The sequence below is a fragment of the Lepisosteus oculatus genome, chromosome 1 (genome assembly GCF_040954835.1).
Source record: "Lepisosteus oculatus isolate fLepOcu1 chromosome 1, fLepOcu1.hap2, whole genome shotgun sequence".
Lineage (NCBI taxonomy): Eukaryota > Metazoa > Chordata > Actinopteri > Semionotiformes > Lepisosteidae > Lepisosteus > Lepisosteus oculatus.
Window position 1 is genome coordinate 18,972,606 of NC_090696.1, and position 22,865 is coordinate 18,995,470.

At 51.3% G+C, this 22,865-nt stretch overlaps 1 protein-coding gene and 1 long non-coding RNA gene across 3 annotated transcripts in view; one reads left to right on the top strand and one right to left on the bottom strand.

Annotated features, from left to right (window-relative positions):
- nr1d4a (nuclear receptor subfamily 1, group D, member 4a) overlaps positions 1–11,406 on the bottom strand; it is a 23,411-nt gene extending 12,005 nt beyond the window's left edge. Inside the window, exon 1 of one of the 2 annotated variants that reach the window (XM_069186806.1) lies at positions 11,076–11,406. In XM_069186806.1, coding sequence (XP_069042907.1) covers positions 11,076–11,091 — 16 coding nt within the window. In that variant the 5' untranslated portion in view covers positions 11,092–11,406. Of the gene's footprint in view, positions 1–7,892; positions 8,017–11,075 lie in introns of those variants that run through there. The other variant, XM_069186812.1, reaches the window with a different exon arrangement.
- Positions 10,012–21,462, top strand: LOC138236682 (uncharacterized). The gene is made up of 3 exons (XR_011188800.1): positions 10,012–10,622; positions 11,400–11,552; positions 18,102–21,462. It is a non-coding gene; the product is annotated as an uncharacterized lncRNA (long non-coding RNA).
- Positions 21,463–22,865: the final 1,403 nt, after the last annotated feature.

The window sequence follows — 22,865 nt, forward strand, 5'->3', positions numbered from 1 at the left end:
CTCTTCTGGGCGGCACTGTGGCGCAGTGGTTAGCGGGGATCCATCTGTGTGGAGTTTGCATGCTCTCCCCATAGTCGCGTGGGCTTCCTCCAGGTGCTCCAGTGTCCTTCCGCAGTCCAGAGACACACTGGGAGGTTACATGGCTTCTGGGAAAACGAACCCCTTGTGTGAGTCTGTGTCTTTTTGCCCTGTGACTGACTGCTGTCCTGTCCAGGGTGGACCCTGCCTTGCGCCCGTTGCTTGCTGGGATAGGCTCCAGCACCCCCCCGAGCCTGAACTGGATAAAGCGCTTATAAATGGAAGATAGATGGACAGCTCTTCTGACAGGGACATGCTGCCCCCTAACCCAGTTCAGACTTATCAAACTCCCTGTTAACAAATCAAGAGAGGAGCCTTTCGGCCCGTTTGGTGGTTTGTAGCTGATTAACCGAAGGACTTGTACGGGCTTCAACCACTTGACCTGACAGCTCGTTCCACACTCCCACCACACTTTGTGTAAAGTAGTGCCTAACTAGTGCCTGATCGCAGGGTCTCATCCCGAAAACAGCCAGGGGTCCAACTTCAACCACATGACAGTACAGCTTGTTCCACACTCCCGCCACCCTTTGTGCCGACAACTGTTTGAAACAGCCCTGGTCTGCTTTAAGCACGCTTATTTAAACTCTCCCCTTGAGTGCTCCTGTTTGTATCTCACTCATGATCCCAAATCACTCCCATGGACGGACTTTGCCGGCGCCTCTTAGGGTGTTGAACATTCGGATCGAGTTTCTGAGCCAGGCACAGCTTCCCTCCAGCAGTGGTTAGTCAAATTGGCCCAGTATAGCTATAATTGGACCAATTTAGCCTCTTTCCTTAGTTGGTGATTTGCAGAGACCTAGAAAACCTGCTGCATTGCAGGCTTGCAGGACAGGAGAGGGGGAGGAGAAACAGTGAAACAGGCTGTCTCTCTCTTGGCGATGTTACTGGCCACAGTTTGACATCTGCCTCAGAGAGAAATCAATACCATTTGCATCCCAGTCCAGCTGGGTCACTGGAGAGGTATGCAGTGCCCTGGCTGATTTCCACCTGTCCAGATAAACACACACAATGCATACCACACACAAACACAACGTTTACTCCACATGCAACTGATAAATCCAGAATTTACTGGAAAACCACACCAATACTGAGTAGAGTTTACATTGTCCCCGAAAATGAAGAAAACGTTGAATGGACCCTCACGTACGTGAATGGGATTATTTTCAACTTTATACTTAGCATGCATTCGTAGCGAGGGCCGGTTGCTGCAGTACCGGAGTAAATACGTTCAGCACTGACTCAAAAGGGGTCATGCCACTCCAGGTCAGTACACTCAGAATCGCTTATTGTGCAGCAATTCAAATGGCGAGAAACGTGACTGGGGTTAATTACGATTAGGTGAGGTATCGCAACACTTCAACGATCATGAAAAATCACATCCGCTTCACTAAAGCCTTTCCATCGTGTTGCCAGGCTGCCGTGAGCCGTGTGTGTGTGTCTCTCTCTCTCTGGCTCCTTGTCTCAGTATTTTTAAATGCCGCCACAAAGTCGGCTCTATATCCCGCGCCAGGCAAACTGCTCTTCAAATGAACTCTAAGCCTCGCATTCCCTCTCTCGCTGGCTTGCAAGCGCGCGCATACACACACGGACTCTCTCTCTCTCTTTCAAGTCCTCTGTCATGCGCCGTGGACGAGCTGCGCCACAGCCTCACGTGTCTGCGAGGCCTGCTGCCGCCGCGGCTCCAATAATAGCGCAGCTCCCCTGGCGGCGCGCCAGGAGCCGGGGAGCCAGCAGACACCTGACCGCCGGCTCACATGGACTGCTAACACAGTTACCGCCTTGCCTAGCTCAACTGAGGCACATTCCGCAGTCCCGTGTGTGTTTGGTTCGGGCAAGAGGGGAGCGGGGGGGACTCGGTGATTAATGATAAAAATAAAAAAAGCTAAGACGACAACAGCGCTTCGGCTGGGAGGTGGGGACTGGTACACCGCCTTGCAAACGTCTTAATCGAATAAGCACGTTTTCTTTTCATTAAACTTTAAAACACGGGATCATCTGAGGCGTGTCGGTGAATGTGAGGCAGGATCTGTTTAGTGGCGCCTGGTTTGCGTTTTCACCAGGGCTGTTGCAGGCTGTCGAGTACAGAACTGCACACACTCACGCCGTGCGTCTGTTACCAGGGTTTTTTTTAGTGATTTTATTAAATGCAGTATAATCGGTCGCCTGTTTTCTGCACTGAACTGCACCCTCTCTTCGTTGCGCATAACGTGTACTGAGCGGCTGCTGGTCGAGGACCCTGGGCCGGAGAGGTATTCTGCTGAGCGAGCTGCTGTGGGTTCAGCTACAACAGCAGGCTGAGAGGTTTGTTCCTCTGTGAAGATCAAGGAGAGGAAAGGAGGGAGGCAGCAGTCAGCGCACAGTGTAACCTGCACCTGCCTCGCCTGCATACAGCTGACCTCCATCACACAGCACACACAGCCCCACAGTGGTAGTGGTGGGGGGTTCCTGACAGGCAGAGGAGTTTATCTGCCATATGTACATGGAGAGTGTTCCTTACTCACGCTGTTCTCTTGGAACAGGCACAGTGAATACAGTACATTGCAGAAATGGTACATAATAAACAGTGAAGGTATGTGCAGACAATAAAGAACCAGAACAATCAATGTGTATGGCTTGGCAATAAGGGAAGGGGTGTGATGAGTTCAGGGGTACTGCGCAGTGCAGGGATGGTGTCAGTGTCAGGGATGTGCACTGCAGTGGAGTAGAAGCTGTTCTTAAGCCTGGTGGCCCGTGCTTCAGTGGTGTGGTGCTGCTTGACAGACAGAGCGAACACGTGGAACGTGGAAGGTACAAGAAATCGTGGGTGAACCAGGAAAACCAGCCAGGGCCAACCGGCCCCGTTTAGAGGGCACTGCCCTCTTCAGTGTCCAGCCCGCCCAAGCGCCGCCGAGCTCCCCCATCTCCAGGCCACGAGAAACTCCCCCCGCAAGAGCCCCAGAAGAGGCGCTTTTCGCAAAAGCAGGTCACGCGCCGTAGTGACCACGCTGTGTTTCCTCCCCGGTGTTCTCCGCATTCAATTCAAGAAACATCTCCTTCGTCTGATTATAAACCACACACGCACGTACCGAGAGAGAGAGAGAGAATGCAGTCGTCGTTTTCATTACTCTCCTACTAACAAGAAATGAGTTCCCTCTTTGTTTTTCTAACCAAGCACTCCCACTAACAATCTAGGAATGTGCCACGGTCACAGCTGGGCTTTTGCAAAAAAGAAATCTGTTTTTCGACTGCTTCCACTCTCCGGTGGGGCAGCTGCGAGGTTGCTTGGGTACATTCTGTACACGGTCGGCGCTGGAATGTGAGCAGATCCCCGGGCTGTGCGCTCTGGATTTCTGCTGCTCTCTCTGCGACGCGACGCTCATCTGTCTCCTGCGCTGTTCGGCGAGCCCTAGCAACAGCAAACTAATTAACGGCAAGCAGGCTTCAGTGGGATCTGGAGGGTGTGCGTGTGTGCAGGGGGTCAGCGCTGTCTTTTCATGCAGAACTGGTCGACTCTGCTGCAACAACAGGCGTGGGAGCAAGAGAGAAAGTGCAAAATGCCTTGGATAAAACTGTCATCTAAAATAATATATTTATTAATAACTTAACATCTTCTTACTGCTCTGAAGTGGTAAAAAACAGTCAAACCAAATGTTGTTCAACCAGCTATAGTGAAGTGAGTCCAATAAATCCAGTCCATTAACAGTCTTGCAAAGCCTCACTGTAGTGTATCACAGTAAAGTCACAGCCTTGGAAAGTCTCACTGTAGTGTACCACAGTAAAGTCACAGCCTTGCAAAGCCTCACTGTAGCGTACCACAGTAAGGTCACAGCCTTACAAAGCCTCACTGTAGTGTACCACAGTAAGGTCACAGCCTTGGAAAGCCTCACTGTAGTGTACCACAGTAAAGTCACAGCCTTGGAAAGCCTCACTGTAGTGTACCACAGTAAAGTCACAGCCTTGCAAAGCCTCACTGTAGTGTACCACAGTAAAGTCACAGCCTTACAAAGCCTCACTGTAGTGTACCACAGTAAAGTCACAGGCAAAGGGTAGGGAACTGCAGTGAAATCAGAGTGAGGCCAGGAAAGCCTGGCTAAGCCATGACATGGACACGACCCATCCAGGACAGGATGAAGTTAGGTCTTCTGCAAGTGCGATAGGTCTCCCATGCACCCTCAGTTTGTAAACGTCTTGATGAATGTAGCATGTTGACCAGTTCAGTAAGTCAGAAATGGCCAGATGTCTTGGTCCATGAGAGCTACAAGGGGCTGCATTAAGTAGTTTAATTACCAAAGATTTTAAACCAGCTTCACTCAACAGATCAGCTGATTCAGCAGCCAAGATGGAATTGTTCCTGTTCTTCAGAAAACTGGTGATTTCAGGGTGATCTATAAAATCCCAGCTGCACTGGGGCTCTAGGAAAGGAGCTCTCGGTTCAAAGCACGCTTGGAAAAGCCGTGAGAATAAAAAACAAAAACAAGCAGACTAACTGTGGTGCACTGGCACATTGGGACAAGGCTGCACCCTTGCTGGGTTCAAGGTGGGAGGGAATCCGAGACGGCAAACAGCTCAACACTATTTTTGCACGCTTGTTTTTGCACTGTGCACATGCTCCATTTTTTTTTTTTGGCCTTGTTGTGTTTTTCTTGCTCTGCCAAGCACGTGTCGCTGGGCTGTTTTCGAAGACTGTATCACCTGTGTTCCTGCCAGGGAGCCACCTGCCCACCACCCCCGTACCACCCTCCGCGGGTCGGAGTGCCATGTGAAATTCTCCCACTTTCTGGCCTCCCTCCAACACCCACGCCTCTAGTAAGCTGGCAACTTCATATCCCAGGAAGCGGTCTAGCCCCGCTCCAGTTTACCGTTCTTAGAATCCCAGATGGAAAGATAAGGATCAATTTAAGGAAAGGCTGGCTATGTGTAATGATACATCCAGATATATTTATCTAAGAACTCGAGCACTACAGCTGTGCCACTCCGAGAAGAGAGAACAGCAGCAGACTGTCCTGTGTCTGGGACGCGGTATTGAAATAATGGTCACAGCTGCACGCTCCTGAACGGAAAGGTCGCGGGTTCGAATCCCAGGTGGGGCACTGCGCTTGTGCCCTTGTATTCCCTGCAGTGTAAATGGCTCTCCAGGGCGAAACAAAGCACAGCATTAGGTAGTTTCCCTGCCTCAGGATGCACATGTCCCACGCAATGTGTTGAAAGTCTAGATTAGCCCAGTAAGCGCAGTGCAGGGCTGTCAAGCAGGGGCTCACACACTCACAGACACCGGCCCGTAAGATTGAGGTCAGGGAAAAGCATCCCGGCGGATCACCGCAGGCTCAGCGTGCCCATGCAAGAGCTTATCCCCCCACAGCGCAGCGGGAGGCTGAGAAACGTGAGCACTTGGCAGGCAAATGACACCCCACGCCCGTCCGCTGGCTGGGACAGGAGCCTCTGCAGCCTCCCTGCTTGACCATGTCTCTTGGCCTCTGCCCTGGCACATGGGAGCACGTTCCGATGCCGGTCTTCGTCCTGTGACCTTTCTCCTGCATTGTGTCATTGTAAGTGGGGGGGGCCACGACGGCAAGAAAGGCATCGCCGGAGCGGAAGACAGGGAGCAAAAATGTCCGACTGGTCAGCGACAGGATGGGGCTGAGCCGTGCAAAAAAAAAAATACGATGGAAAAAGCAGAGCAAACGTCGCCTCAGGTGCAGCCCCCCCCCCCTTCAGGTGTGTAGGGCTCAGTGGGCGAGTGCAGAAATTGGGGGCAGGGGGGTGGGTAAGGAGAAGTGAAAGATGACAGGAGAGTAGGTAGGGGTGTGAATAGGGGGATGAAGGGACAGAAATCTGGGAAATTAATACTAGGGGGAGCCTGGAAACCAGAAATCTGTAAATGAATGGAGAGATTTAGAAATATATTTGTCTACTGACAGCTGGGCAAAGGTGTAAAGCTTTAAAGGAGAGGTTTAAGAATATCGGGGCCATTGTGCTTCCTATCCTAATTGTCCTTGAAATAGGTTCACACCGGCCTCCAGCTCCCTATCCAACACAAACAGTTTGATTGATTATGCCTTTCCAGGATAAAAGACGCTGCCTGAGCGACGGATGGAGTGAGGAGGTATGCCCAAGCCAACAGAAGAAAGGGCAGCCCTGCAAACACTTTCCACAGACCGCTGTGAACAGACAGAAAGCAGGTCAGAACAGCAAGTGGGTCTCGCTACAGAAACTGTTCCTCTTTCCGGCCTCAATTTTTTACATTCTTTGCACAAAAAAAAAACACAATGTAGGAAAGTAGGCCAATGTCACAATATGAATCTGAGAAGACCTAATTATGCGACGTGCTGAACCACAGCAGCATGACGAACCCTCCACTTTAATTACAGCAATCACTGCCTAATTACCGGCTCCCACAGCCTCAGCCTCTGCCGGCACAGCTCCCTCCTTCCTCGCCTCGCCTTCCTCTTCACCTCCTTTCCGTCTGCTTGACGTGTGCAGTTCAGGTTTATTTCACCCGGCCCCTCGCGCTCCTTCATTGCTTTCAAGCGGGCGGGGAGGGCTCGCGGATTCTTCACGCACACACACAGGCGCGCGCGCACGGGCACACGCGTGGACTTTCCGTGAGACATGAAAGAAAAGGGCACCTTGTGCTTTTCGCCTGTGTGCTGGCGAAACACCTCCCTTTGGTGTCTCTCAGAAGTCTCCATACCTCTAAGCAACAGTAGCAGACCTAGGATGGGGCAGATTAGCACATTCACATCTGGATCTTCTCCCAGGAAAGCCCTGGGTCACGGAGAGATGGAGCTCAAAGCATGTGGAACATGTGGAGCATCTGTCAGGCTGCGCCCCTGTTACCCTGTGAGCCCCCCACTGCCTGGGCCAACTGCACAGCACGTGCTGAGCACTGCGGGTGGCTGGGTGAGCACTGTGGGTGTGGGAGACCCAGCAGAAAGCAGAAAGCCAGGCAGACAGTGTGCACAGTGACTGATTACAACCCGCATACAAAGGCACGAGTCCTGAAGAACATTTTCTAACCCCTTCATGCATTTCAGGGTCACAGGGGAGCCAGAGCCTCTCCCGGAAAATAAGGGGTGGAGGCGGGGTACACCCTGGATGGGACGCCAGTCCATTGCAGTGCACTCAGCGACACAGACACACACACTCCCCCCCAGGGCCAGTTCTCCCAGAAGCCCACTAACCCACCAGCACGTGATTCATTTCGCAGAGGTTTGTGCTATGCGTTTGTTCTTGCGCGTTCCGTTGAGCTGGAAAAATTGTGTCTGTTGTCTTTATAACACAAAGGTTTAGGAGATGGAACAAAACGTCCCTAATGATCAAAATACAAATTGTACACGTGAAGCCATAACACCGACCTTAAAGTCAGCAATAATACAGACTAACTGGTCTCCACATCCGTTCCTATACCAAACATCTGCTGGGGAAGTGCAAATATTTAACATCCCCGCGCACAGGGCGTCAACAGGGGACTCGCCGAAGATACAACCTTCTCACAGAAGCAGGGAGTTTTTTTTTTTTTTAAAGAGGATAATGGTTGTTTTTCTTGGAAGAGCCGCAGTGGGCGATCCTCCGCGAGGCACGTTTCGGGTACAGCTGACTCGGAAGCCGAGATACCCTGGCGGCGTGTCAGGCGCGAGCTCGCCGGGGCGCGGGATCGAGAAGGTTCTGCGCTTAAACCCCCGCGAGACACCGCCGCCGAGGAAGACCCCCGCGAAATAAAACGGCTCCCGACTTTCCGAACCCCTGCGCGCACGCCACTGGCAAATGGAGGTTCGAATTCGAGAACGTAGAAAAAATCAGCATGCTAGCGAAAGAAGATTAGTTTCGATATTCACCGTAGGCTGAGCCTACTAACACCATGCCTTCGCGTCGCCCCACGCTTCGCCAGCGACCTTCCTCCCTCGCCCTCTTCTCTGCCTCACGTTGTCTCCAGCTGCCCGCGAGTGACAGGCTCACATTTCGAATCCTCGCGCCACGACCCGCGCTGATCTGATCTCCCACGAGCCAGGGATGTCACGTTTCCGGCCAATGAAACAGGAACGACAGAGAGAGGCGGGGGGAGTGTGGGGGGTGATGTTGCGATTTACTAATAACATCGAGGTACCCATTTCTCAAAGTGGGGCTAATAAAGCAATATCCTACACTTAGCTAGATTGTACGGACGGAAAAAAACAGGGATACAGGCGCAGCTGCGTGTAACGCGGCTTTGCAGAAACAACAGGGAAAACGTGATGTGACTGGAAGCGATGCGAAGAATCGCTGACCTACTGACCGAAAAGAGCTCTCCCCATCTCCGTCCTCCACCCCCCATCACACACACACACAGAAAAAAAACACCTCCCCATGGGAATATCCAGAGAAGGGGAGAGAGAGAGAGAGAATCACGCGCAGCACGCGGCTGAGGCAGTGCGTCCACGTGACGAGTGAGTGTGGAGCGCGATCAGGGTCCTGCGCGTCAGGCGGGCAGCGAGCGAGCGAGCGAGCGCCCACCGGCTGCACGAACCCCGATTCGACACATAACGCGGATGCGAGGGCGCACAGCCGTGAACTAAAGAGGGCAGCGGGCAGGCACGGCGCGCCCTGCTGTTCACCGCGCTGTCTGTGATTGCGGAGGCGCAGTAATTACTCTGCGGACTTGGGTCTTTTTGGAAGGTGCGACAATATGCCCTCTGAAGTGGTACTTTGTGACACAGTTCGCGCTGCGGTGGTAGAGACACACTCGCGCTCACGTGTGCGTAATTAGATCCCACACAAGCCGCAGAAGGTGAGAAGCAGCGAGGAGTCGCGCCGTATCCTTCTGCTCTGGCGCAGCTCAAGGACACGGACTTGGCCGTGAGCGGGAGAAAGCGGGCGACCCTCAGAGAGAGAGGGGGAGCTTGGGGGGTTCACTGGATGGGTCTGCCTTTTATAGAGGAGTGCGTCTTAAATAGAAACACCGTGAGAGTGACTGAATCGGAATTCGCACCGCTTAAAAAAGCCGTCTTTTCCTGCGTGGCAGCCACCTGCTCTCCGCTCTGCCGCTCCCCACCTCTGAAATCATGCCCAATCGCCCCCCCCGTCACCACCCTGCAGGATGAGCTAACAGCCTCAGAAAGAGAAGACTAGGCGCCGCTGGACTTTTGCTCTCTCTTTGTATCGGTCACTGTCTCCGTTTCACGCTCGGACCCGGAGTAGCCGAGCGCCTGTCCTGAGCGCTGTGGCAGCTCTTCGCTGTGAACTGCCGGCGCTCAGCCTCCAGGCGGCTCATGATCCCTCAGCACTCCCCGTCACAGCGGTCACCTCCACTTTGAAGCCGCTGGTCAATATGGTGTTGTGCTCCTCGCATCAACTACCTATTTCAGCGCGATGTATTGCTCCCATAGCCGTCACGATTAAAAACAAAACAAAACACTCGGCTTTTATGACAACAGTCAAGAATCGGGGTTTTCCTTGCTGATGTTCTTGCTGTTGAGTGGGCTATCGAAGGGATCAGCGTGTAGCTGCGGTCTCGCCTGTCACCCGCACCTAGACGTTCGAGCAGGGAGCTGCGTCAGCATGTGGGGGCTTGCAAAGGACCGGGTAAAGGTGTCCATCCTGAAAGGCGGAGAAGCGTCTCCTTTCCTTTCAGCATTGAATGAACCCTCACCTGTTCCCTACAAGCAGTGCGCTACACGAGGGTACTGACGCCCAGAAAGGACGCGGTGAGGCGGGACACGCAGCGAGCCTGGAAACGTGCCCGACTGCAGCGTGACGGGACGTGAATCACCGGCACCTTCAGGATCGGAGGATGACGCACCTGGCAGATAACAGCACTTAGCTCCGATTAAGCGGTTCACCGGCACACACTGACCTGACCTGGACAGCTCACAAAATAACGAGCCCACTGGCGCCTTTCGGAAACGCGGGGACCGAAGAGGGTAGGGGGCGAGGGATGCCGTTCAAATAACTCCACGACCACGACCGATTCCTGACAGCGGGGCCCAACTATTCTTCACATGTGAAAAACTTCTTTTAAATGAACACCTCAGTGATCAACCTAAAATCCTGCGAGCGGGCGGGGGAGGTGGGGGAGAGGCACAAGTTAACTGTGGAAAAGAAACCAAATCTCGCGACCTGCGCTTGAGCTGTACAGTACCTGGGAGGGAACCATCGATCTGGCGAGAGGATACTTCCTCGCTCTCTGAAGGGGCACTTTAGGTCGGTGCTGTACACGTGAGTTTGTTTACAAGCTGAGAAGCAGGAAGTGGCTGGGCCAGGCGCGCCCCCGCGGTGAGAGTGCGCGGCAGACCAGTGGGGAAATATTATGCGACTGGTCGTCGGGTAAAAATACAATACCGGTGTAAACAGTTTTGTTCCCAAAAGGCTAAATCGGCCGCTATACTTGGCGCTATCCTCAGCATTCGCACATTTTACACCGGAGAGAGGGAACTCGCTCGTACCGGTCTTATTTATAGGTGCTGTCCGTGCACGCCTCGCCGGTCCGGGGCACTTTTACTTTATTACGCCGCGGAGCCCTTCTGAAACCCGGACACTCGTCGGTAAGATAACGGAACCCATGCCCACGGGGAAGCAGCGCTGCCAGGCAGGTAAAACAAAACCTTCCCCTTCCTCGCCCTTCTCTAGCCCGACACGACACGACACACACCCACCCGGCAGAGCACCCGACCAGACTGCGCTCTATAGCGAGAAAAACACAGGAGGGCTCCCAGGCGGCTGCAAGCAGCCCCACCGAGCAGTTCTAGAAAACACGTGTGTTCCAGTTAGGACCCTATGAGCAGTTAGGAACTCCGCCCGCCAGCCTAACGGTCTAGAGACTCGACTGCAAATATAAACATGCTATGAATAGGCTTTAGACTGTACATCCACACACTTCATACACACACAGAACAGACACGCAGGACCGAATATGCATTCGCCCAACTTCATTTAAAAACGTGCAATACGGTCAGGTGGTGAAAAACAACAGCAAGTGAGAAATACAATTTTGCACCAGCGCTGCCACTGCAAAATACATCTGAATAATCATGACAGATGCTTACCAGGACTGTTGTCCATGTTTCTGCGTGTCGGGAGCTTGGCTCTGCTCTCACGCTCGGCTTGGCTGTATTGCTGTCCGTGCAGACGCGGATCGCCGGGGGGCAGAGCTGGTCTCCGGCAGGGCACACCGGGGGCACACCTGCGCGCGGGGCATGGACAGCCGAGGCGCGCGCTGACGGTGAAGGCAATGTGGGGTCTGGAATACCCCTCGCTCTGGATGCAGGTGTACAAGGCTTTGATAGCTCGTTCGCTCCTCACTCTCCCTCTCTCTCTCTCTCTCCTCCTTTTTTTTTCTCCTACCGCTCTGTCTCTCCTGTCTGCTGAAGTCTCGCTGCGCCCGTGTTGGTGTGAGGTACCCCTGACAAACCAGTGATTCGCTCGCGAACGGAGAACCAGCTTTAGCAGAATTCCAGGAATTCAGCCCGGCAGCCCCCGCGCCTGAGAGTTGAATGTCAATAAAAGCGCCCGCACGTTTTCAGGTAATCCTGAAATGTGACCGACTGGTTTCAAAGCCTGTTTTTTTCCCCTCTTGTCGCTTCAAACTCTGTTGCTTTTGTTTTTATGTGCTGGTGGGGGGGGGGGGGGGGGATTTCTCTCCACCATCTATCTTTTTTACTCCCTCCTCTGCTCTGCTCTCTCTCTTTTCCGACTTCTCGCCTGCTCATTGGCCGGCGGAGCGCGGAGGCGAGTGGGCTGTGTTGGCTCGACATTGGCCCGCGCTGCCGCTGCCCCGGCTCGTGCGCCGAGCATGTGAGCTGCAGGGAGCGCTGGCCTACTGACACACATTTTATGCAAAGTAAGAGCGCGTGAGAAAATAAGTGTGTGTGCTGCGGGACGGAGGTAGCGGTGGTGGTGGAGGGGGGAGGTAGGAGGGAGGAAAACAGCACATGCTGTAGGGGCGGAGCTCACCGTGACTTGTCCTCCTCCGCGCTGCCCCTCTCCACCCCCCCCACTCTCTCTCCTCTCGTGCCTTCTGCATCCGTAAGCCCCCCCCCCCCCGTCCTCCCCAGCACCGAAAAGTGGCAGGACGCTGAGAGTACGCGGGGCACGGGCACGGGCACGCCGTGCAGACACGCCAGCAGAGCGGACAGCCAGCGCAATCGGGCTCGTCACGTTTTTCGGCTGTTGTTCCGCCGCTGAGCGCAAACAGGAAACTAGGTCAAGCCGCTGTTAATTTATTATTTGTGTGGCGATACACACACACACAAAAAATTGTTGGCGATGGCGGCGGAGAAGCGAAAAAGAAAGTAGTAGCGCTGTGACCGCATGTCGATACAGTATCCCACGGCGGGCGCGGCAGGTTATGCCGAGACACCGCGCAGACTGCTGAGGGAGGTCTGCAGGTGTCTGACAGGGAGGAGCGGCGCTTCAGAAGCTGCTGCATATGAGGATCCGCGTTTCGCATAAGAAAGTGTACCGGTGAAATGAGGCCATTTCCCCATCTACCCCCAATTATCTACCAACTAATTGTGGTATTTGTATTTAATTGATCCGAGGTTCTCTTCTTCAAAGAAAGCGGGTCCCACAACGTGGCTGGGCAGCTTGCTCCACACTCCCACCACCCTTTGTGTAAAGTGGTGCCTCCTGTCCTGACTAATCCAGCTGTGACTGTGACAGAAGTCAGGCAATGGGCTACAACCACATTGCTGGGCAGCTTGTTCCACACTCCCACCACCCTTTGGGTACAGAAGTGTCTCCTGTTTTCGGTTTTAAATAAACGCATTCCCACTAGTTTCCACTTAAAATAATAACTTTATTCCTCGAAGGAACATCCGCTTGCAGGATAAACATCCAGAATAAAGGAGAAGAAAATGAATAGTGAATTTAATACTTATGGAAGGTACCGTCCCCCTAAAATCCCGACTCCCCCAGTCCGGGGCTGCGTCCTCGCCCACCGCTCCACCGTCCCGGCAGGCCGCAGCGCCGGGCCGGAGGAAGGAGAGGGCTCCCCCTTGCGGTGTGTTTGCGAAACTGGTTTTGCTTTCCCTTATTATGACAGTTCCCGGTCTGTCCGCTCCAGCCGCGAGCGAAGTGCGCCTGAATGAGCTGGTCGTGTCGCAGAGACAGGACACACCGTTTCACGCCGTCGTGCGTCCTCAGTTCTGCACAACACGACAACCGTACAGGCCACCTTCTGATTGGGGTGGGGTTTACCATATACCATGGCCAGCAGCCATATCACCATGCAACTCACAACTGGCAGCCCACTGAAGCTAAGCAGGTGTGAGCCTGGTCAGTACCTGGATTGGAGACCTCCTGGGAAACACTAAGGTTGCTGCTGGAAGAGGTGTTAGTGCGGCCAGAAGGGGGCGCTCACCCCGTTGGTCCATGTGGGTCCTAATTATAATAATAATAATAATTAATAATTGCTTACACTTATGTAGCGCTTTTCTGGACACTCCACTCAAAGCACTTTACAGGTAATGGGGACTCCCCTCCACCACCACCAATGTGCAGCATCCACCTGGATGATGCGACGGCAGCCATAGTGCGCCAGAACGCTCACCACACATCAGCTAATGCCCCAGTATAGTGACGGGGACACAATACTGTAAACAGGCACCGTCCTTCGGATGAGACGTAAAACCGAGGTCCTGACTCTCTGTGGTCATTGTGTGGGTGTAACCCCAGCATCCTGGCCACATTTCCCAATGGCCCTTACCAATCACGGCCTCCTAATAATCCCCATCTATGAATTGGCTTCATTACTCTGCTCTCCTCCCCACTGATAACTGATGTGTGGTGAGCGTTCTGCCGTCACATCATCCAGGTGGGGCTGCCCATTGGTGGTGGTGGAGGGGATCCCCATTACCTGTAAAGCACTTTGAGTGGAGTGTCCAGAAAAGCACTATATAAGTGTAAGCAATTATTATTATTATATTTTCTCTACTCTGATCCTTATAACTCCGTCCGGGAGGAATTTCCAAATTTCCACAATTGTCCGGGATTTCGACCCCATTATTTTCACCATGAAGAATAATTAACAAAGGTTTCAAGGATAGTAGATCAGTAGGTTAGAAAGAGAGACCTACGTCGTTGTTGGGGTTTCGTCTTGTACGCGTATGATTACATATATTTTAAAATAGTATTGAGAAGTATTTTGTGTGTATTCAGTCGTTAATGGCTGAACTGAAATAGCATACATTTGGCAACTAACAACTCTTAAAATGCAAACACAAACTATTTCCCTTGTTAGGACAGATCCTTGGGATAATATTTTTCACTTTTGGGACAGACGTCTGTGATAATATTCCTCCCGGTTAGGACTGAGCACTGAGAAAATATTCGCCCTGATTTGGAAGGTGGGTTCGTGTCCATCCCTATAGAAAATTCCTAAACTCTGCCATATGCTTTGGAAGTGTCTACAGTAAGAGATATTATATTGTGCTGTGATCTTTAATTCCAATATGTAAACACTACCGTCTTACTGAGTTGTGGATCACAGCTTTAGCTTGTAATGAGATGTTGTTTTTACCGTTACCGTTTCCCCAGTGCAATCGCACACCCATTACGATGTTTAGTGGGAGGGAATGTGCAAATTCATCCGTTAAGCCTGTTAGGGATCACTTTCCCAAGAGGGAGAAATTGAACTGCTTTTCACCGCTAGACGGCACTGTTGCCAAAGAAAGGTCGAACTGATTGCCTTAACCCTGCTCCACTTCAAACCACTAGAGGGCGTGTGTCCGTGCGTGTGTGCGTAGACACACTACACTTTTGGGATATTGAAATCCAAGGGAGGAACCGTATCTGGTTAAGCAGCAGGAGGCGCTGTTGGATCACGAGTGAGTGATAGGTGAGAGGTGCATGATCACAGTGTGGACGTGGATGGAAACAGTGCTGTCCTGGTCATGTAGGGTCAGCAATATAATAATAATAACATCACTTTATTAACCCTTTACAATTTCTTGCATTAGGAATTATCTTTTCACATACCCCAGCTTGCTCTCCATGAGACACACAGACAGGGAGAGAGCCTGGGGTCAGAGGGCAGGGTCAGCCATTGTATGGCACCATTGTAGTCAAGGGCCTTGCTCAGGAGCCCAATGGAGTAGGATTTCTCTGCCAGCTGCGGGATTTGAACCAGCAACCTCTCAGCCACAGGCGCAGAGCCACCACTCTGCCCCAACTATATAGACACATTGAAGAGTGTATGAGTGACTTCAGAGGAGTGCAGGCCATTAGGGTAGACTTGGCCATTGTGCAGGGGGCCATGTTTGAGACAACACCCCCACAGTAAGACTTGATAACTGGGGGAAGTGCAGATGTCCCCATAATGGAAATTACATTTCATGAGTAGCCAAACGGCCCCTTTGCTAAACTCAAAAGCTCCAGAAGCGTTTGTTTGGCTTTTGCTTTATTCCCATGTGGGGTTTTGTTTCAGTGGCGTAGAGAGTGGTATTTAAAGCCAGAATGGGAGTGACCAGTGTGTGTATATGTCTGTGTGTTAACACGCACATTTGTGTGCGCGGGTGTGCGTCTGTGCCTGTGTACGTGTGCATATGTGTGTGCAGGTGTGAGAGGTGTGTGTGTAAATGTGTAAGTGTGTGTAAGCATGTGGGTATGTGTATGTGTGTGTACATGTGTGTAAGTGTGTAAGCATGAAGTTTGTGTGGGTATGTGGGTGAGAGTATGTGTGGGTATGTGTGTGTGAGTGTGTAAGCATGAAGTTTGTGTGGGTATGTGGGTGAGAGTATGTGTGGGTATGTGTGTGTGAGTGTGTAAGCATGAAGTTTGTGTGGGTATGTGTGTAAGCATGTAGTGTGTGTGTGTGAGTGTGTAAGCATGTAGGGGAGAGAATGTGTGGGTATGTGTGTGTGTTAGTGTGTAAGCATGTAGTTTGTGTGGGTATGTGGGTGAGAGTGCGAAAGCATGTGGGTGAGAGTATGTGTGTGTATGTGTGTACGTGCGTAAGCATATGGTGACAGCATGTGTGGTATGTGTGTAATTGTATGTAGAGCATGTGTAAGTGTGTAGTTGTATACAGTATTCTTGTGGTGATAGGCGATGTGTGTAGGTGTGTGTGTCCACATGTGTCTATGTGTATGTGTGACAGAGCTCGCAGTGCCCTGGGCAGGGGGTGTTTTGCAGGTGTGTTGTTGGCAGCATCTCTTGTTCGGTTACAAAACTGCAGCACAGTCTGTAATTATCCACACGCTCTGTCACAACACGCTCTGACACACACAGGTTGTTGTAAGAGCTGGGAGACCTGGAAAGAATCCAGAGAGCTCAGGGAGGTACTGCTACTGATTGTTCACACACAGACATCATTTCATTGGGTCCTGCCACAGTCCAGGAACAGGTCAGGGGAAGGTCTTCACACTGTATAGTGCACAGTGCAGTGCAGTGCGGCAGAGCTCACAGGGAGCAGGTGAAGGACGGACCGGGACAGTACAGTGTGTTTAGCAGGGTGCACTGTAGTGTTGTACACTTCAGTACAGTCCATTACAATACAGTACAGTACAGTGTGGTACAGTTCATTATAGTGACGTACACTGCAGTACAGTGTAGTACAACTATAGTACAGTATAGTGTAGCACAGATCAGCACTGCCATTATAATACAGCACTGTACAGTGTAGTACGGTAAAGTATTTTGTAGTATTGTATGGAACACTATGGCAAAATCCATTATAATGCAGCAAAGTATAGTGTATTGCAGTTCAGCAGAGAATGATGAAGTACAGTGTAGTACAATATAGTACAGTATGGTATAATACAGCAGAGACCATTTTAATGCAGTACAGTATACTATAGCACAACAGTGTCCATTTTAATGCTGTATATTACACCACTGCCCATTATAATGCATTTTAGTACAGTATATTACAGCCCTGCCCATTATAATACAGTACAGTATAGTACTGTACAGCACTGTCCATTATATTACAGAATATGATAAGATCTAAGAGATTAAGAGAGATAACAGTATAGTATTGCCCAGCACTGTCCATTATAATGGACAGTGAAGTATAGTGTAGTATAGTACAGAAATGACCATTATAATGCAGTACAGTACAATACAGCACTTCCCATTATAGTGTAGTATAGTACAGAACATAACTGCACATTATAATGTAGTATAATACAGTGTAGCACTGCCAATTATAATCCGGTACAGTATTGTATAGTACAGTCCATTGTAATGCAGCACACTAGAGGTAAAACACAGCAAGAAATCACATGGAAGATCAGGGATTACTGTTCTAGTGAGCAATCCAGACTCCTCACTCTGATTCCTCGTCTGTCTCTCCCTCATTCTCACAAAGCCGGTCTTGTTTGCAGGGAAGGAGGGGTTGGAAAGAGAGCCCCCTCCTCTTCCTGCACTCCCGGATTCGCAGTAATTAGGGAATGACTTCCACATGTGGACCAGGCTGCCTTTCCACCGCGGTATTACTCCCCTTCTCTCTCCCTCTGTCCTCTTCCCCCTTCATTGTCCCTCCTCTCCCTCCTTCTCTCTCTGCGCCTCCCCCCCATCTGCATTTCTCCTTCTCTCCCCCTCTCTTTCCATCCCCTCTTCACCACCACCGCCATCCCTCCTTCGCTCCTTCTAAAACTGGGATCGATTTGAAAACCCTCTGTTTTGCAAAAAGCCCCCGTCTTAATCGAAACAACCTGGCAGGTTTTGGCACTGCGGTACCATTGTGGTCTCTCAATCAGAGGGAGAGAGTGGAGGAGGGGGCCTGAGGGTCTGGAGGAATGGAGGGAGAGAGACGGGAGAGAGGGAGGACAGGGAGTGAAAGAGTGAGCACAGTGGACAAAGAGGAGAGAAGAAGGAAGACCTGTTAAAAGCAAATAATGCTCATGCACAGCACTGTGGAAAAGGAGACAGAGCAACAGAATGGGGTTTTGTTTAGATGCTGAAATATGATCAATCCCAGAATCTCTCTTCAGAGTTCTCCTCCCCCAGTTTGCTCTGTTGCCACTCTGAATGAATGATCACTTTGCCGATACACCTGTCCTAACGCTGCACCCCGGCTCTGTCTCTGGGTGACCACGAGACCTTTAAAGATGCTCCTCTTCGTTTGTCAGGTTGGCGCTGCCGTTCACCGCGGCAGCTGAGGGGACGTCCTCAGAAGCAGGCCGCGGAGGATGATGGGACTGGACCGGAACTGGGGGAGCTGGACGGCGCATGACGAGGCCAGAGGGAGTGGCAGGATGACAGAGGAGAGGGAGGAGGGAGGTGGACAGCACGCAGGCGGGACGAGGGAGAGAGATACTCCAGGGACAGGAAAGCGAATGGAGGTGGACTGGGATACAGGACTCAAAGGCTATGTCTGTTTGACTGTGAGATGTCCGGAGGCGTAAAATATTTTTAATTTATTGTTAGGAATGTGTAGGTTTACTAATTGATCATATTATTTTCTCTCTGTGACCCAGCATGAAATGTGACTGTATCCTTTTTTAAGCTCCTGTTAACTGTTCTGTTTTCCTTCACAGTTGTATTCATTAAATCACTCGTCGTCATTGTAATTAAGAGGGTGGCACAGTGATGCTGTGGTTAGCACTGCTGCCTTGTAGAGATGGATAGACCTGGGCTACTATCTGCGTGGAGTTTGCATGTTCTCCCCATGTTCGTGTGGGTTTGCTCTGGGTGCTCCAGTTCCCACCAGTCCAAAGTCCAGGTTAGGCTCTGACTTTCCGGTGACCCAGTACTGGATAAAAGAGTTCAGGAAATGGATGGATGGGCTACTTGATTAATTGTGAGCTGTTGTCATGCATTTGGCAGCACTGTAACTGGTCTATCAGTCCCAGTAAAGCAGTGTGATCCTGCGAGGGAGCAGGGTGACGGGAGCGAGCAAGAGAGTCACGCTGTTTGACAAGAGGTGGGTTCAGGCTGAGGTCGCGATGACATCATGGCCCGTTCTGAGGAAACTTTATACAGCAGAGCCATAGAGACTAGAGCACTTTTCTTTGGACACACATGTGGCAGAGTGTGTGTGCACACATACCCTGATAGGGCACAATGCACACGCATTGCATCAACAACAAACAAACAAGGAATTTCAAAATGTCCAGAGACTGGGGCAAGACTCCTCAGCCTCCACAACAGTCTTGTGGGCTCCTGGTCTGAGGGTCGTGGGTTCAGCTCCCAGGTGGCAGGCCTGACACTGGACCCAGAATGCTACTGCAAACTGAGCTGTTTAAAGTTACAGAAAGGGGTCGCTGTGGCCCCCACCTCTGATGAAAGTGGCAGACGGAAAATTGGGACACAAGAAGAGGCTGTCTGATAAGACTTGGTAGATTGCTGTGTGCTTACTGAAGGGGGGCTTCACGCTGCCGTTTCTTGAATAGTCCTGGGGCTTCAATGAGTTGGCATTATTCCAGTTCCTGTCTCTGTCCCCTGTCCCAGTCTCTCTTTGTCCCTGTCTCTATCTGTCCCCTGTCCCTGTCTATCTCTTTCCCATGTTCCAGTCTCACTCTGTCCCTGTCTCTCTCTGTCCCCGTCTTGAGCAGTCTGCTGTGTGAGAGAGAGAGTGCTCTCACTGTCCCCTGTCTCTCTCACTGTCCCTGTCTCTCTCTGTCCCCTGTCCCTGTCTTGAGCAGTCTGCTGTGTGAGAGAGAGAGTGCTCACACTGTGCCCTGTCCCAGTCTCTCTCTGTCCCCTGTCTCTCTCACTGTCCCAGTCTCTCTCTGTCCCTGTCTTGAGCAGTCTGCTGTGTGAGAGAGAGAGTGCTCTCACTGGGCCCTGTCCCAGTCTCACTCTGTCCCTGTCTCTCTCTGTCCCCTGTCTCTATCCGTCCCCTGTCCCTGTCTCTCTCCCTGTCCCTGTCTGTCCCCTGTCTCTCTCACTGTCCCAGTCTCTCTCTGTCCCTGTCTTGAGCAGTCTGCTGTGTGAGAGAGAGAGTGCTCTCACTGGGCCCTGTCCCAGTCTCACTCTGTCCCTGTCTCTCTCTGTCCCCTGTCTCTCTCCATCCCCTGTCCCTGTCTCTCTCCCTGTCCCTGTCTCTTTCTGTCTCCTGTCTTGAGCAGTCTGCTGTGTGAGAGAGTGCTCACACTGGGCCCTGTGTGTCTCTGTATTTTTCCAGGCTGTTTTTTCACGGCTGCGGGAATATTAATGTGTAAATTGTGACGAGGTGGGATAAGGCTGAATGAATGGTTTCCTTCATTGCTAAACGGCCGTGTTTAACTTTATACCCCAAACTGACAGCTGCCCCCCCCCCTCTCTGCGTTTACTTTTCTGTTTTCAGCTCTCTTCATCCCTCCCTCTCTGCCTGTCTTTTCTCCTTCAGCACTTTTCCCCTTCACTCCTCCATCTGCTCCTCCTCTCCTCTCTCCCCTCTTTTCCCACTCTCCCCTCCTCTCTCTCCCTCTCCTCTCTTCATTCTCCCCCCTCTCCTCTCTCTTCCCCCTTCTTCCCTCTCCTCTCCCCTCTTCTCCCTCTTCCCTCTCCTCTCTCGCCCCCTCCTCTCTCTCCCCCTCTCTCTTCTCTCTCCTCTCCCCTCTTCCCCACTCTCCCCTCCTCTCTCTCCCTCTCCTCTCTTCATTCTCCCCCCTCTCCTCTCTCTTCCCCCTTCTTCCCTCTCCTCTCTCCTCTCCCCTCTTCTCTCCTCTCTTCCCCCTTCTTCCCTCTCCTCTCTCTCCCCCTCTCCTCTCCCCTCTCCCCCTCTCCTCTCCCCCTCTCCTCTCCTCTCTCTCGGTTCTTGAGCTTGCAGTGAGCTGTGTCAGTGTGCAGTGTGTCTCTCAGAAACTTGCACACAGCACACAGACTCACATGACATCAATCTGGAGGGAGGGAAACAGTGATCTCATTACAGACGACTTGTTTCTGATTAAAACCTGCCGCGGCCGAGCCCCCCCCCCCAGCCTCAGGCACACACCATTCTGTGGTTTATACTGTTTCCAACTGGGGCCCTCTTTTAGCTATCCCAAAATGAACAGCCTCTTTCCCTCTCTCTCTCCGTCTCCCTCTCCCCCGGTCTATCTCTCTTTCACCTTTGCCTGCCCCGGTCTTTCTCAGTCAGCTGGAGAGACTGTCGATCAGTCTGTCTGGCAGTGGGCAGCAGTGGATTCGAACCGTGTGTGTGATTTAGCCTTGTGAGATTTTCACAAATCTTGCGTTCCTGCGGCGCAGAGCTGGGAAACCGGTTGGGTCTGCAGACTTCACCGAAAAGAGAAGAAGAGGAAACACTGCAGGAAATTCGAAAACATTTTGACAAACTTTGACAAACCCGGCCAACACCTGCTCGATGAGATTTAATATAGTCAAGTGCAGAGTGTTGCATGCAGGTAGCAGAAAAATAAACAGATAAAGATGGGGAAACACTGAGCTAAGAGGCCACTTATGCAAGAAATAAATAAATAAGGCAAACAAATTGTTGGATACACTGTTTAAAGCATGGAATTTAAATTAAGGGATGTTGTATTAAAATTATACAATGACCTAGTACAACCTTATTTAGTGTGTTGTTTACAAACTTGGTCACCGCTTTACAAATAAAAGATGTAGCTGCCCTGGAATCAGTCCAGAGAAAAGCAACCAGACTCATTCCTGGGCTTAAAGGAATGTCCTGTCCTGAGGAGCTGAATCTTTTCAGTCTTGAACAGAGCAGGCTAAGATAGCACTTGTAACTAGAGCTAACCAGAGCACACAGATGGAAATTACTGGGACAGGGCAAAAATGGACTTTTTAGTTTGTAAGACTGAAGGAGTCTGAAGCGATGATGGCAGTATTGCCATCTTTAAGTCTGATCAGATAACAAAAGCTAGCCAGGTCTGGTTCTGGTTGGTACTGGGATAGGTTACTGCTGCTGTGGACCAGTAGGTGGCGCTCTTTACTCTGGACTCGAATTTCCACACCAATGTCCCAGTATGATGACTTGTAGGAAGTGCCACCTTTCAGATGAGACATTCAGGTAAGGTGCTGACTACTTGATCATTCAAGATCTCCTGTTTGTAAAATAATTGGTGTTAACCCCAGGGAAGCTTAATTTCACTCTGGGTTTGTAAAATCTGGAATCTCTCAGGTTTTCCCTAATTTCAAGTCTTTCTCCTCCCCTTGATCTACTGTGCAGTGGGGCTGCTGGTGCCGACTGGCTGCTGTGTGTCTCCCAGGTGGGGCTGCTGGTGCATCGAATCGTCTCTTCCTCTCATCACTAACCTTTCTTGTGTTCTCCATGTAGATAGTGAGAAAGCGAGAGAGGAGGGAGAGAGAGACATAATTTGTCTTCATTCTCTGCATGAGTCTGCAGCCCAGACACTCCGATCATAAATCTCCAGACCCCCTCCTCCCAGCACACTCCACTGACACTGAAACACAAACAGTGCTGACCTCTGACCCTGCTACTGATACACACGCACTCAGACTGATGCGGAGGTGTGCTCATTCCCATTGACAGGATGCCAGGCCCTCTGCAGTTCTCTCAGAGAAGACCAGCAAGATTCGCAACAGACAAAAAGCAAAATGCTTTTAGTCTGATTGCAGAGCAATTTTAGTGTCATTGAGATAGGCACACAACCTGTATACCATATAGACATATGGTAGTGAGAAGGGAATATTGGAACCTTGTATTTGGAGCAAGGTAACTCATTTATTGAGTGCATAAGATATGTTTTTTAAGCTTTATGTATCACACAGTGATCCTTCTTCTTCATTTGTTGAACACTTATTCAGCTGAACAAAATGTTCAAGTCTAGTTGTGTCCAGTCCTGGTCTTGGGTGTCAGTGTGTCTACATGGTGTCCAGTCCTGGTCCTGGGGGGTCAGTGTGTCTGCAGGGTGTCTAGTCCTGGTCCTGGGGGGTCAGTGTGTCTGCAGGGTGTCCAGTCCTGGTCCTGGGGGGTCAGTGTGTCTGCA